This window comes from Neoarius graeffei, chromosome 3 (genome assembly GCF_027579695.1).
Source record: "Neoarius graeffei isolate fNeoGra1 chromosome 3, fNeoGra1.pri, whole genome shotgun sequence".
Classification (NCBI taxonomy): Eukaryota; Metazoa; Chordata; class Actinopteri; order Siluriformes; family Ariidae; genus Neoarius; species Neoarius graeffei.
In genome coordinates this window covers 2,977,567-2,990,704 of record NC_083571.1, presented here as the reverse complement: position 1 = coordinate 2,990,704, position 13,138 = coordinate 2,977,567, and the positions used below count along the sequence as shown (strand labels likewise).

The 13,138-nt window shown below is 43.2% G+C and overlaps 1 protein-coding gene across 1 annotated transcript in view; it reads left to right on the top strand.

Moving 5' to 3' along the window:
* Positions 1-12,693, top strand: part of LOC132883074 (gastrula zinc finger protein XlCGF26.1-like) — a 34,047-nt gene extending 21,354 nt beyond the window's left edge. Inside the window, exon 9 of the mRNA XM_060916244.1 lies at positions 12,052-12,693. Coding sequence (XP_060772227.1) covers positions 12,052-12,518 — 467 coding nt within the window. The 3' untranslated portion in view covers positions 12,519-12,693. The remainder of the gene's footprint in view (positions 1-12,051) is intronic.
* The last annotated feature ends 445 nt before the right edge of the window (positions 12,694-13,138 follow it).

Here is a 13,138-nt window from a genome sequence, read left to right as displayed (position 1 = left end):
GGGAGTTTTTCCTTACCACCATCGCCACAGGCTTCATCATTGGGGATAGATTAGGGATAAAATTAGCTCATGTTTAAAGTCATTCAAATTCTGTAAAGCTGCTTTGCGACAATGTTTATTGTTAAAAGCGCTATAGAAATAAACTTGACTTGACTTGAGGGGCCTGAGGGCTACGGAAATGGAGATCAGTGCTGCCACACGGCATGGGAAGGCTTTGTTTTTATTATTATTATTATTATTATTATTATATTGCATGGGGTTTGTACTTGTTCCCATCCAAAGGATGTACTCTTCCCTCTTCCCCTCCTTTCTTACCAACACTGACACTTTGCTTTGAATAAAGAAAGCGGTTCTTCTGTATAATGTGCTTAGTGTCCATGATCATATGGGCCAAGCTGATGTGCCATTTTAGCACTGTGAACTTTTTTTTAAGATTTGTGGGCGTCACCCAATGTCCACTGTTCTGCAGATGTGTTAACTTACAGATGTTGTACACGTGTGAAAATTATTAGCACTTGTAGGTTCCCTATCTGTCCTGTGTGCATGCTTCCGGACCTGTGATGAACAGAGTGGTCCAACAGGCGGCGCTGTGGACACGGACTCTGCTGGAAAGCCACAGCAGAAGGGGAGCTGAGGGAACTGGAGCTTTGTCCTGAGGTAATGATCTCAGCCTGAAAAGATTGCTGTCTGGGTTTTACAGTATCACATGGGTTCAGTGTAAAACTAAATGCTTGTTACTGCGTCTGTGTTTGAGGATCTTCACTGAGCTCTACTTTAAAACCTGAGGTAAGTTAAAAATGGTGAGTTGTTGGGATATGGGTTAGGGGCTGGATCCTAAATGGCTCCTTCCTTATTTTGAAGTGTGATAGGAATGATGGAGAGCTGCATTCACACTATGTAGGTTAACTACCTAGTGAAAGAGGAGAGATTTGGGCTTCAGTCTTGGTATAAACCTGACAGTGTGGTGTAGCTGTAGCTAATTCGATTTGATGTTAATCGACCGATTGAATCACCGTTCGATATTAATGTGGTTTAAATGTCTGGTTATAAGTTTTGTTTATTTATTTGGGTGTTTAATTGGTGTCTGTTTTATATCAATATAACAACAAATGGAATCATCCATCTGTTATCTGTAGCCGCTTATCCTGTACAGGGTCGTGGGCGGGCTGGATCCTATCCCAGCTGACTATGGGTGAAAGGCGGGGTTCACCCTGGACAAGTCGCCAGGTCATCACAGGGCTGACACATAGACACAGACAACCATTCACACTCACATTCACACCTACGCTCAATTTAGAGTCACCAGTTAACCTAACCTGCATGTCTTTGGACTGTGGGGGAAACCGGAGCACCCGGAGGAAACCCACGCGGACACGGGGAGAACATGCAAACTCCGCACAGAAAGGCCTTCGCCGGCTGCTGGGCTTGAACCCGGACCTTCTTGCTGTGAGGCGACAGCGCTAACCACTACACCACCGTGCCATCCCAAATGGACTTGAATAACGTTAATTGATCAGTCTGACTTGATCCAGCATGCCTGTTGTGCTCCTTCATCTTGACTAAAAACCAAAGACTCTATATACATATACATTCATTGTCCACTTAATTAGAAACACCTGCACATTCATGCAGTCATCTAATCAGCCAATCATGTCGCACAAAATAATGCAAATACGGGTTAAGAGCTTCAGTGTTCACATCAGAATGTGGGAGGAAAAGTATGATCTTTGTGATTTTTAACCATGTTATGATTATTGGTCTGAGTATTTCAGTCCAAACTGGGGGGGGAATCACCTAGAGTGGACCTTCCAAGATTTGCTTTTCTGCTCATCACGGTTGTAGAGTGCTTATTTGGCTGACTGTCAACTTCCTGTCAGCCTAAAACAGTCTGGTGGTTCTCCTCTGATCTCATCAATGAGGTGTTTTCAGCCTGCAGATCCTTCAACACAGGATGTTTTTTTGTTTTTGGCACCATTCTGTGTAAACTCTACAGACCGTTGTGTGAGAGAACCCCAGGAGATCAGCAGTTTCTGAAATACTCAAACCTCATACTCATCTGGCTCAAACCAGCACCCATACCACAGTGAAAGAAAGAAAGTCACACTCTGAGATCACAATTTTTCTAAATTCTGATGTTTGTGAACATTAACCGATGTTCTTGACCTGTATCTGCATGAGTTTATGCATTGTGCTGCTGCCACATAATTGGCTGATTGTATCACAGTATAAAATGAGCAGGTGCTCCTGTTAAAGTGCTCGGTGAGTGTATATCTGTAGCAGGAGCTTGGAATAGTGCAGATTATAATAAACCATTTTAGTAGCAGCGTAATGATATACCAGCAACCCAAATCACAACCCAGTAATACCAGTTACAAATGTCACTGTTTTTATGAACCGCGAATAACCGTCAGAGGCTTTAGATGCTTTCAGACCGGAGAAACTTTTTCATCGTTCTTAGAGAAAATCCCACTGTTTTGTGGGTCCGTACTGCAGGAACTGGGAATGATTGTTTTGAGTGGCTTTTTTTTTTTTTTAAGTTCCTACTTCATGGTAGGTTCTCTCCCAGCACAAGAGGAACCAGGAGGTATGTAAGTGTGCATTGATTGGTTGAACACGAGCCAATGCAGCACTAGGAATCCCCATTTTTAAAATCTGCATTCAACATTCGATGTGTAAACAGCAGCTCTTAACATTAGTGTTCAAAAAAATGGAGAAATGGATCAACATGAAGTCCAAGCTTCACAATTTTGATGCATTTCAGCAAAATATAAAAATCATGAGCATTTCCTGCTAACATCACCCTGTCAAGCTGGCTTATGTCATTTCAGTGTTCCTCCGAACTGTGCAAATGCAAACAGTAAAAAGCCCTTGAAGGTCTGTAGGTCTCGGGGGAGATCCCCAGTGGGTAGTTCCTCTTAAGCTCCTGGATCTGTTTTGTTCAAAAGTGCCTTATGTGCCTATAGTGATGTAGAATTTCCTTAAATACCACACATGACTTCTGTTCCTGGAACCTTCTTGCCAAGAGCCTGCTGGGTCAGCAGCAGTTCTGAATAGGCACTTTTAGACTGGAGGAACTTTTTCATACAGTGGTGCTTGAAAGTTTGTGAGCCCTTTAGAATTTTCTATATTTCTGCATAAATCTGACATAAAACATCAGATTTTCACACAAGTCCTAAAAGTAGATAAAGAGAACCCAGTTAAACAAATGAGACAAAAATATTATACTTGGTCATTTATTTATTGAAGAAAATGATCCAATATTACATATCTGTGAGTGGCAAAAGTATGTGAACCTTTGCTTTCAGTATCTGGTGTGACCCCCTTGTGCAGCAATAACTGCAACTAAACGTTTGCGGTAACTGTTGATCAGTCCTGCACACCGGCTTGGAGGAATTTTAGCCCGTTCCTCCGTACAGAACAGCTTCAACTCTGGGATGTTGGTGGGTTTCCTCACATGAACTGCTTGCTTCAGGTCCTTCCGCAACATTTCCATTGGATTAAGGTCAGGACTTTGACTTGGCCATTCCAAAACATTAACTTTATTCTTCTTTAACCATTCTTTGGTAGAATGACTTGTGTGCTTAGGGTCGTTGTCTTGCTGCATGACCCACCTTCTCTTGAGATTCAGTTCATGGACAGATGTCCTGACATTTTCCTTTAGAATTCGCTGGTATAATTCAGAATTCATTGTTCCATCGATGATGGCAAGCTGTCCTGGCCCAGATACAGCAAAACAGGCCCAAACCGTGATACTACCACCACCATGTTTCACAGATGGGATAAGGTTCTTATGCTGGAATGCAGTGTTTTCCTTTCTCCAAACATAACGCTTCTCATTTAAACCAAAAAGTTCTATTTTGGTCTCCTCTGTCCACAAAACATTTTTCCAATAGCCTTCTGGCTTGTCCACGTGATCTCTAGCAGACTGCAGATGAGCAGCAATGTTCTTTTTGGAGAGCAGTGGCTTTCTCCTTGCAACCCTGCCATGCACACCATTGTTGTTCAGTGTTCTCCTGATGGTGGACTCATGAACATTAACATTAGCCAATGTGAGAGAGGCCTTCAGTTGCTTAGAAGTTACCCTGGGGTCCTTTGTGACCTCGCCGACTATTACACGCCTTGCTCTTGGAGTGATCTTTGTTGGTCGACCACTCCTGGGGAGGGTAACAATGGTCTTGAATTTCCTCCGTTTGTACACAATCTGTCTGACTGTGGATTGGTGGAGTCCAAACTCTTTAGAGATGGTTTTGTAACCTTTTCCATCCTGATGAGCATCAACAATGCTTTTTCTGAGGTCCTCAGAAATCTCCTTTGTTTGTGCCATGATGCACTTCCACAAACGTGTTGTGAAGATCAGACTTTGATAGATCCCTGTTCTTTAAATAAAACAGGGTGCCCACTCACACCTGATTGTCATCCCATTGATTGAAAACACTTGACTCTAATTTCGCCTTCAAATTAACTGCTAATCCTAGAGGTTCACATACTTTTGCCACTCACAGATATGTAATCTCATCTCATCTCATTATCCCTAGCCGCTTTATCCTTCTACAGGGTCGCAGGCAAGCTGGATCCTATCCCAGCTGACTACGGGTGAAAGGCGGGGTACACCCTGGACAAGTCGCCAGGTCATCACAGGGCTGACACATAGACACAGACAACCATTCACACTCACATTCACACCTACGCTCAATTTAGAGTCACCAGTTAACCTAACCTGCATGTCTTTGGACTGTGGGGGAAACCGGAGCACCCGGAGGAAACCCACGCGGACACGGGGAGAACATGCAAACTCCGCACAGAGAGGCCCTCGCCGGCCACGGGGCCCGAACCCGGACCTTCTTGCTGTGAGGCGACAGCGCTAACCGCTACACCACCGTGCCGCCCAGATATGTAATATTGGATCATTTTCCTCAATAAATAAATGACCAAGTATAATATTTTTGTCTCATTTGTTTAACTGGGTTCTCTTTATCTACTTTTAGGACTTGTGTGAAAATCTGATCATGTTTTAGGTCATATTTATGCAGAAATATAGAAAATTCTAAAGGGTTCACAAACTTTCAAGCACCACTGTAGGTCTTTGTACTTTTTGGAGGAAGTTCCCTCTTTTTTTTTTCTTTTTTTTTTTTGTTTGTTTGTTTATTTTTGTCCACACTGCAGGATCTGAGGACAATCGTAGTTCGTAGAAGGCCGTTTTGAGGGACTTTTTTTTTTTTAATTAAAGCTCCTTCACCGTAGGGTCTCTCCCAGCACAAAAGGAACCATGAGTGATTGTGTGTTGATTGGTAGAACATATGCACCACTGGAGCACAGACAAATGGACCAACGGTGAAGTCCATACTTTATTGCGTCTGTATGCGATAAAGGAAATAAAATGTGATTTTGATGCGTCTAAGCAAAATAAATAAAAATCTTAATGTGCTCGTCCATGGATTTTTTTTTTTATTTTTTAAGCCATCATAAGAAAAACTGTTAAATAATAATCCAGGCAAACATGTTTTAAGCAATCACAAACTATTTCCCACCACAAATTTGCTCTTTATGATGTAAAATAAAGAATTTACTGTCAGCACGTCACACTTCCTGGTCTCTTCTGTTGTATGGTGCAGTGGAATGATCTGTTTCTATAGAAACCTATGACTGAAACATGACACACGCAAGTAGACAAGTTTTAAATCGTAATGTTGCTAATAGTAATACTAATAATGTTGCTAGAACATTGGTGACCAAGATGTACATACATATGAAAAACTGTCACGATAGCAACCATTGGCTGGATTATGTCACTTCAGCATTTCTACTGGTGTTGCAAATAAACAAAAGCCTTTTGAAGGTGTGTCATCCTTGGGGGAGCTCCATAGTGGGTAGTTCCTCTCAGTGAGTCCCTACAACTAGAACTGGTCCGAACGCACCTGATGATGCGGAACACTGGTGGTTATCCAGTGTTCACACAACCACAGTAACATTTGTAATTGATGCTGTAATTCCCTTTGCGGTGTTTAACACCAAGAGACCCAGAGTGTCCTGAGGAACCAATTCACCTGGGAATTGGGAATGTGCTCAGTGTAGATCACCATGCTCCCACCACAGGAAGGGTGATGTTGACCTTGTAGAACTTGCAGAAGGTACAGTACATGGTGATGCTCAGGTCATTGCTTCTCAGCCCTTGTGAAGTGACGCACCTCTCAGTCGTGGCCATGAAAATCTGCTCAACAGAACCCCGTGTTCTGATTTTCTAAAAGGTGGGGTATTTGTATTAGTTTGCAGGTGATTGCAGTGTCCTGCTTATGATTTGGTCTCCATTTCCAGAACTGCAAACCTTCAGACCTCATGGAATCAACCGAGGTCCAAGTGTGCTATTCCCAAAAACCTCCACAAACTCTTGCTCCATCTGGCTCACAGGTAACAATTTACAATATAGGATCTGTTTGATTTCTGAAAGCTTGGGACCAAATATTGGAACAGATGCTATGGACGATTACTGAACAACAATTGATGATGATGATAAAGAGAACTCTCTTTCAGACAGAGCATGAGTTAGTTTAAATGTTTTAAGAAGTAAAACGACTCCTGGCTGTGAGACTGTGCTTCCTTTAGTCACCATCCATTCATAATTCGCATGTTTTCCTGCTAACTGATCAGACCAATGTCATCACTTTCCCCTCAGACAGTATGTTCAGGATCTACAGTGGTATGCAAAAGTTTAGGCACCCCTGGTCAAAACTGCTGTTACTGTGAACAGTTAAGCAAGTTGAAGATGAAATGATCTCCAAAAGGCACATAGTTAAAGATGACACATTCCTTTTATATCTCATCTCATTATCTCTAGCTGCTTTATCCTTCTACAGCAGGGGTGTTCAAATTGATCCATAAAGGGCCGTGTGGCTGCAGGTTTTCATTCCAGCCATGCAGCAGCACACCTGACTTGGCTCATTCAATCAACTGAACTGTCTTCACACAGTCAAATACTTGCAGCCACACCCACTCTTGATTAAAGGGTGGGTGTGTCAGTTGATTGAATAAGCCAAATCAAGGTGCTGCTGCATGGCTGGAATGAAAACCTGCAGCCACACGGCCCTTTATGGATCAATTTGAACACCCCTGTTCTACAGGGTCGCAGGCAAGCTGGAGCCTATCCCAGCTGACTACGGGCGAAAGGCGGGGTACACCCTGGACAAGTCGCCAGGTCATCACAGGGCTGACACATAGACACAGACAACCATTCACACTCACATTCACACCTACGCTCAATTTAGAGTCACCAGTTAACCTAACCTGCATGTCTTTGGACTGTGGGGGAAACCGGAGCACCCGGAGGAAACCCACGCGGACACGGGGAGAACATGCAAACCCCGCACAGAAAGGCCCTCGCCGGCCACGGGGCTCGAACCCAGGACCTTCTTGCTGTGAGGCGACAGTGCTAACCACTACCTCCTTATTTTAAGCAAAAACAATTTTTTATTTTCATCTTTTACATTTTCAAAATGACAAAAAAGGAAAAGGGCCCGAAGCAAAAGTTTGGGCACCCTGCATGGTTACTACTTAGTAACACCTCCTTTGGCAAGTATCACAGCTTGTAAACACTTTTTTTATAGCCAGCTAATAATCTTTCAGTTCTTACCTGGGGGATTTTCAAACATTCGTCCTTGCAAAAGGCTTCCAGTTCTACAAGTTTCTTGGGCTGTCTTGCATGCACTGCTCTTTTGAGATCTATCCACAGATTTTCAATGACGTTTAGGTCAGGGGACTGTGAGGGCCCGGGCAAAACCTTCAGCTTGTGCCTCTTGAGGTATTCCATTGTAGATTTTGAGGTGTGTTTTGGATCATCGTCTTATTGTAGGACCCGTCCTCTTTTTAACTTCAACTTTTTTACAGATGGTGTGATGTTTGCTTCCAGAATTTGCTGGTATTTATTCGAATCCATGCTTCCCTTGACCAATGAAATGTGCCCTGTGCCACTGGCTGCAACACAACCCCAAAGCATGATCGATCCACACCCATGCTTCAGAGTTGGAGAGGTGTTCTTTTCCTGGAATTTGGCACCCTTTTTTTCTCCAAACATACCTTTGCACATTGTGGCCAAAAAGTTCGATTTTGATTTCATCAGTCCACAGGACTTGTTTCCAAAACGCATCAGGCTTATTTAGATGTTCATTTGCAAACTTCAGATACTGAATTTTGTGGCTAGGACGCAGGAACGGTTTTCTTCTGATGACTCTCCCATGAAGGTCATATTTGTTCAGGTGTCGCTGCATAGTAGAACAGTGCACCACCACTCCAGGCTCTGCTAAATCTTTCTGAAGGTCTTTTGCAGTCAAACAGGGGTTTTATTTGCCCTTCTAGCAATCCAACGAGCAGTTCTTTCAGAAACTTTTCTTCATCTTCCAGACCTCACCTTGATCTCCACTGTTTGTTAACTGCCATTTCTTAACATTACAATCTGAGGAAACAGCTACCTGAAAACACTTTGCTACGTTCTTGTAGCCTTCTCCTGCTTTGTGAGCATCAATTATTTTATTATTCAGAATGCGAGGGAGTTGCTTAGAGGAGCCCATGGCTGTTAATTTTAGGGACAAGTTTGAGGAGTCAGAGAATTTATACAGCTTTGAAATCTGCATCATCTGACCTTTCCTAATGAAGAATTTGAACAAGCCACAGCTCAATAAGCTAATTAAGGTCTGGAACCTTGGTAAAAGTTACCTGAGAACTCAAACGTATTGGGGTGCCCAAACTTTCGCATGGTGTTCTTTTTCTTTTTTCCCTCTCCTCCAATTGTACAAAACAAAAATAATACACAAATCTTGCAGAAAACGCTGAAAAGAAATGTCGTCTTTACCTTTATGCCTTTTGGTGATCAGTTCATCTTCTGCTCACTTAACTATTCACAGTAACAGACATTTTCAGTAAGGGTGCCCAAACTTTTGCATGGCACTGTATAAATAGTGTTGGCTTTTTTTGGCGAAATAAGTGTTATTAATCTTTGGTGACTAGCTTTGTAGCGATTCAGATGGAGGGACATCAGGCTTTGAGGGCCACATCAACCATTTTGACCATCAAAGACCCATAAAGAAAGAAGAAGCTGAAGAGGAAGGCTTCATCTGTAAGTCTTAACTTGCGACTGAACCAGCCCCACATCACTAACTTGCCCCCGTTATTTATGTTAAATAACAGCATTAAAATTCTCTGATGAAATTTCAGGTGAAGCAGTGTCGGGTTCTGTGGGACACATGACACCTGAGGACCACCACATCCATGTGAAAAAGGAAGAACCTGAAGATGAAGATTATCTCTGTAAGACAACAGGGGTTTTGTCACAGATCATATCAGACTTTTTACTCGAGTCGAAAGGATTTAAATGTAAATCTGGAATTTCAGGTGGAGGGACTTCAAGCTCAATGGAAAATATCGACCAACAGAACAGAGGATTTCAAATGAAGGGTGTAAAAGATGAGTCTGAAGATGATTACATCTGTACAACTACAGTCTGTGGTTAAGTATCACTAACACTCAAAAATGTTGGTATTCAAAATTAAAAAAAAAAAAATCTAGAATGGCAAGGAGGACGATGTAGAGGAGTCTGTGTCCACCTGACCGGGTTGTGCAAGTCAGAGAACACGCCTTCTCTACACAGCACTCGCAGATTATGATGTGGATGTTCCAAACGTGTGTATGAACCAAGGGTATTATCTGGAAATTGAGAGAAGGGTATCTGATGGCCAAGTGAAGAACTGCTGGGGGGGGCATGCTCCCCCTGGAAAATGTTAAATATTGAAGCAAATTTGGGGCCCTGTGGTACAATCTTGGCATGAAACAGCAGTTGGGAGAAGCTCTGAAAATAAGGTGTTTTAGGTAGTGAATTTCTGCAAAAGGTATCGGTCAACTCAAATTGTTTCAAGAAAATTCTTTATTTTATGCCATTTAATAGCACATGTAGCCTTTGTGCCTAATTTTGCAATGCTCAGTCCTGATTCGCATGGTGTGGTAAATTGGTAATGGCTGTCCCAACCACAGAAGCTAACCTTTACATGTACGTATTGACCGTGTGTAAACATTAGAGATTTCACACGCAGGTTCAGATGAGGTTACATGAAAAGTCCTGCAGCTTCCTCAAATGGGAAGTCCTCGGTGGCTGCCTTGGCGTAGCTTAAACTAACAAGGCGGTCTGATGTACAGATGCTAAGTTGGTTGCGGAGGCCTATCTTTATTCTGTTCCTACAAGGACTATGGTTGGTTGCCGTACCGCACGCTGGCCAATGGGAGCACACTATTGGTTCTGAGCAGCAAATTACGGCCCGCTTCAGAAATAAGGGACTGTGCCAGAGGAACACGTATGTGGGATGCAGATTTATTGTGTTGTTTGGAGTTCCCACTTGTCCACTGGCGTTTATTTTGATCTGCCAGTGCAACTAACGTTGCTCGTTTTTGTTTCATCATAATTTTCTCCAATAGGAATTTTGAAGCCTGTTGCAGAAAATTACCTGTCGACTTCTAGTATTGGTGGGTCGATGGGTCTCTAGATAACATGGAGGTATGAATGAGCATGACCTTGCTCATGAGAAGAAACGGATGTGTGCCTTTACTTCATGCATCACCTGCTCGAGAGCCTTGAATTGATGTGCCTTCACCCAGATACATGAAGATCTTTATTTATATCCTGTACTGTTTTTGTTATACTTTTGTTGGGAATCTGAGTGCTGTGGGCAGTTGCTGTGTTTCTGAACTGTCTCTAGGACTCATGGAGCAGGGTGTGTGGTCAAATGTAATTTATTAATTAATCAAACTTGCGCCAAAAAAAAAAAAAAGTCAAAGTCCTTCCCATGCCAGGACCCGGCCTTCCCAGGCAGTCTCCCATCCCAGTACTAACCAGGCCCTTAAGGCGTATTGGGCGGCGCCGATCTCCACTTCTGTAGCCCTCGGCCTCTCACCTATACAGCTAGGGTTACAGATGGGGGATGGTCCTCTGGTAACCGTGAGAGTTTTACTCCCCACTCACATCGTTATTGTAGCAGGCCTTGCCAGATGGCAGTAGGTACCATTTTTATCCCCCGCTGGCCCAAGGGGGGATTATGTCGTGGCTCCGTCTGTCTGTCCGTCCATCCCAGGAAGGGTACTCGCCTTCTGAAATAAACTCCTCTCACAATTTTTGGAGGAATTTCACGAAACTTGACAGAATTCTTTGTCATATGTCGGTAATACGCATATTACAATTTCGTTCAATTCGGTCACATTTTACCAGTTATGGCATAGTTGCCAGCGGGGGATATTGTGCTCTTGGAGCACTCTTATGATGGTCTTTGGTATGACCCGATTGCCAGTAGAACTCGCAGTCTCCCAATCGAGAGGCGGACACACTAACCACTAGGCCAGGTCGTGGTAATCAAGCTTGCCTATTGGGAGCAAAAAAGTAGCAAGGGTAAAAAGAGTGTTGCATCCACCAGATGCCAAACGTACCAAAATTTACAGAATGTACAGAAGTTTTAAAATGCTGTAATTTTCATATTTTTGTATCATGATTTCTACAATAGTAGCCTTAAAACACTTTTGAATACTTTGTTCCATTTTATAAGACATATTTCTAATACTTCTCAATTATTGCTCCAGAAATGAACGCTTCGCAGTTGCAAGTCTTCTCCTGCGCCTGGTGTTCTCTTTCCTACACAACTGAAATTTACCTCCACAAACACGTCAGAAGATCCCACTATGAGGAATATGACAGACTGATAAAACTAGGAGAGATGAAAGATGACAGTCTTATGACCACAGGATGCTCTAGTATTGAGGAAACAATTCCTGGTACCGTCAGCAGTAACGCCTTGAATCAGCAATCGCAGAAAGAAGTGTATCCCTGCTCACAGTGTGGGCGGAGTTTCACTGATCAGAGCAACCTGCGACGTCACCAGCGCATTCACACCGGAGAGAAGCCACATCACTGCATGCAATGTGGAAAGAATTTTATTCGACAGAGTGATCTCCAGATACACCAGCGTGGTCACACAGGAGAGAAGCCGTATCGGTGCTTACAGTGTGGAAAGAGTTTTACAACCAAAGGCAATCTCCAGATCCACCACTCGGTCCATACAGGAGAGAAGCCGTACCATTGTCCAGAGTGTGGGAAAAGTTTTGCCCAGCAGGGTAATCTCCAACGGCACCAGCGCATTCACAACGGAGAAAAGCCCTATCACTGTGCACAGTGCGGGAAGAGTTTCAATCAGCACAGTACTCTGAAAGCTCACCAGTTCATTCACACGGGACAGAAGCCGTATCGCTGCTCCGAGTGCGGGAAGAGTTTTGCCCAACACAGTAAACTCCAACGACACCAGCACACTCACAATGGGAAAAAAACTTGTCACTGCTTACAGTGTGGGAAGAGTTTTATAACCAAGGACAATGTAATACAACACCAGTGTGTTCACATCACCGAGAAAACATTCCAGTGTGTCCAGTGTGGACGAAGATTTACTCATTCAGGTGCATTTAACATACACAAGTGCTCCAGTATGGAGCCTTCGCTTTAATACTGCTCCCGAGGAAACCCTGACCTAATACGAGTTATGATGATATGTTTAACCTGTGTGTGTGATTTCATATACGATCACAATGTCTTCCAAGAAAGCCTCTTATATCTGACGTTGTCTTTACACTTAAGCCTGAAAATTTTGTCGTGAGGAGTAGAATAAAAAGTTACTCTGGGCTCGGCCTGACTTAACTGATTTTTGTTCCCTGTCTAGGAGATGGAGTCTTGGGCCTGATTTCTTACAATTTGTAAAATATTCTAAATTAATGGAAAGCTCCTGCACTACTGTGTTTCTACCAGATTAATAGTTGTATCGGTGCACAGTTTCTTAATGCAGTATGTATTAAATCATTTCAGCGTGAAGTTCTCAGGAGATGAGGTGCAGGCGAGAGATGTGCCTTGAGTTTAACAAAAGTGAAACGCCTCGTGATCCATATACTGAGATTTTTCTCATCTCATTATCTGTAGCCGCTTTATCCTTCTACAGGGTCGCAGGCGAGCTGGATCCTATCCCAGCTGACTACGGGCGAAAGGCGGGGTTCACCCTGGACAAGTCGCCAGGTCATCACAGGGCTGACACATAGACACAGACAACCATTCACACTCACATTCACACCTACG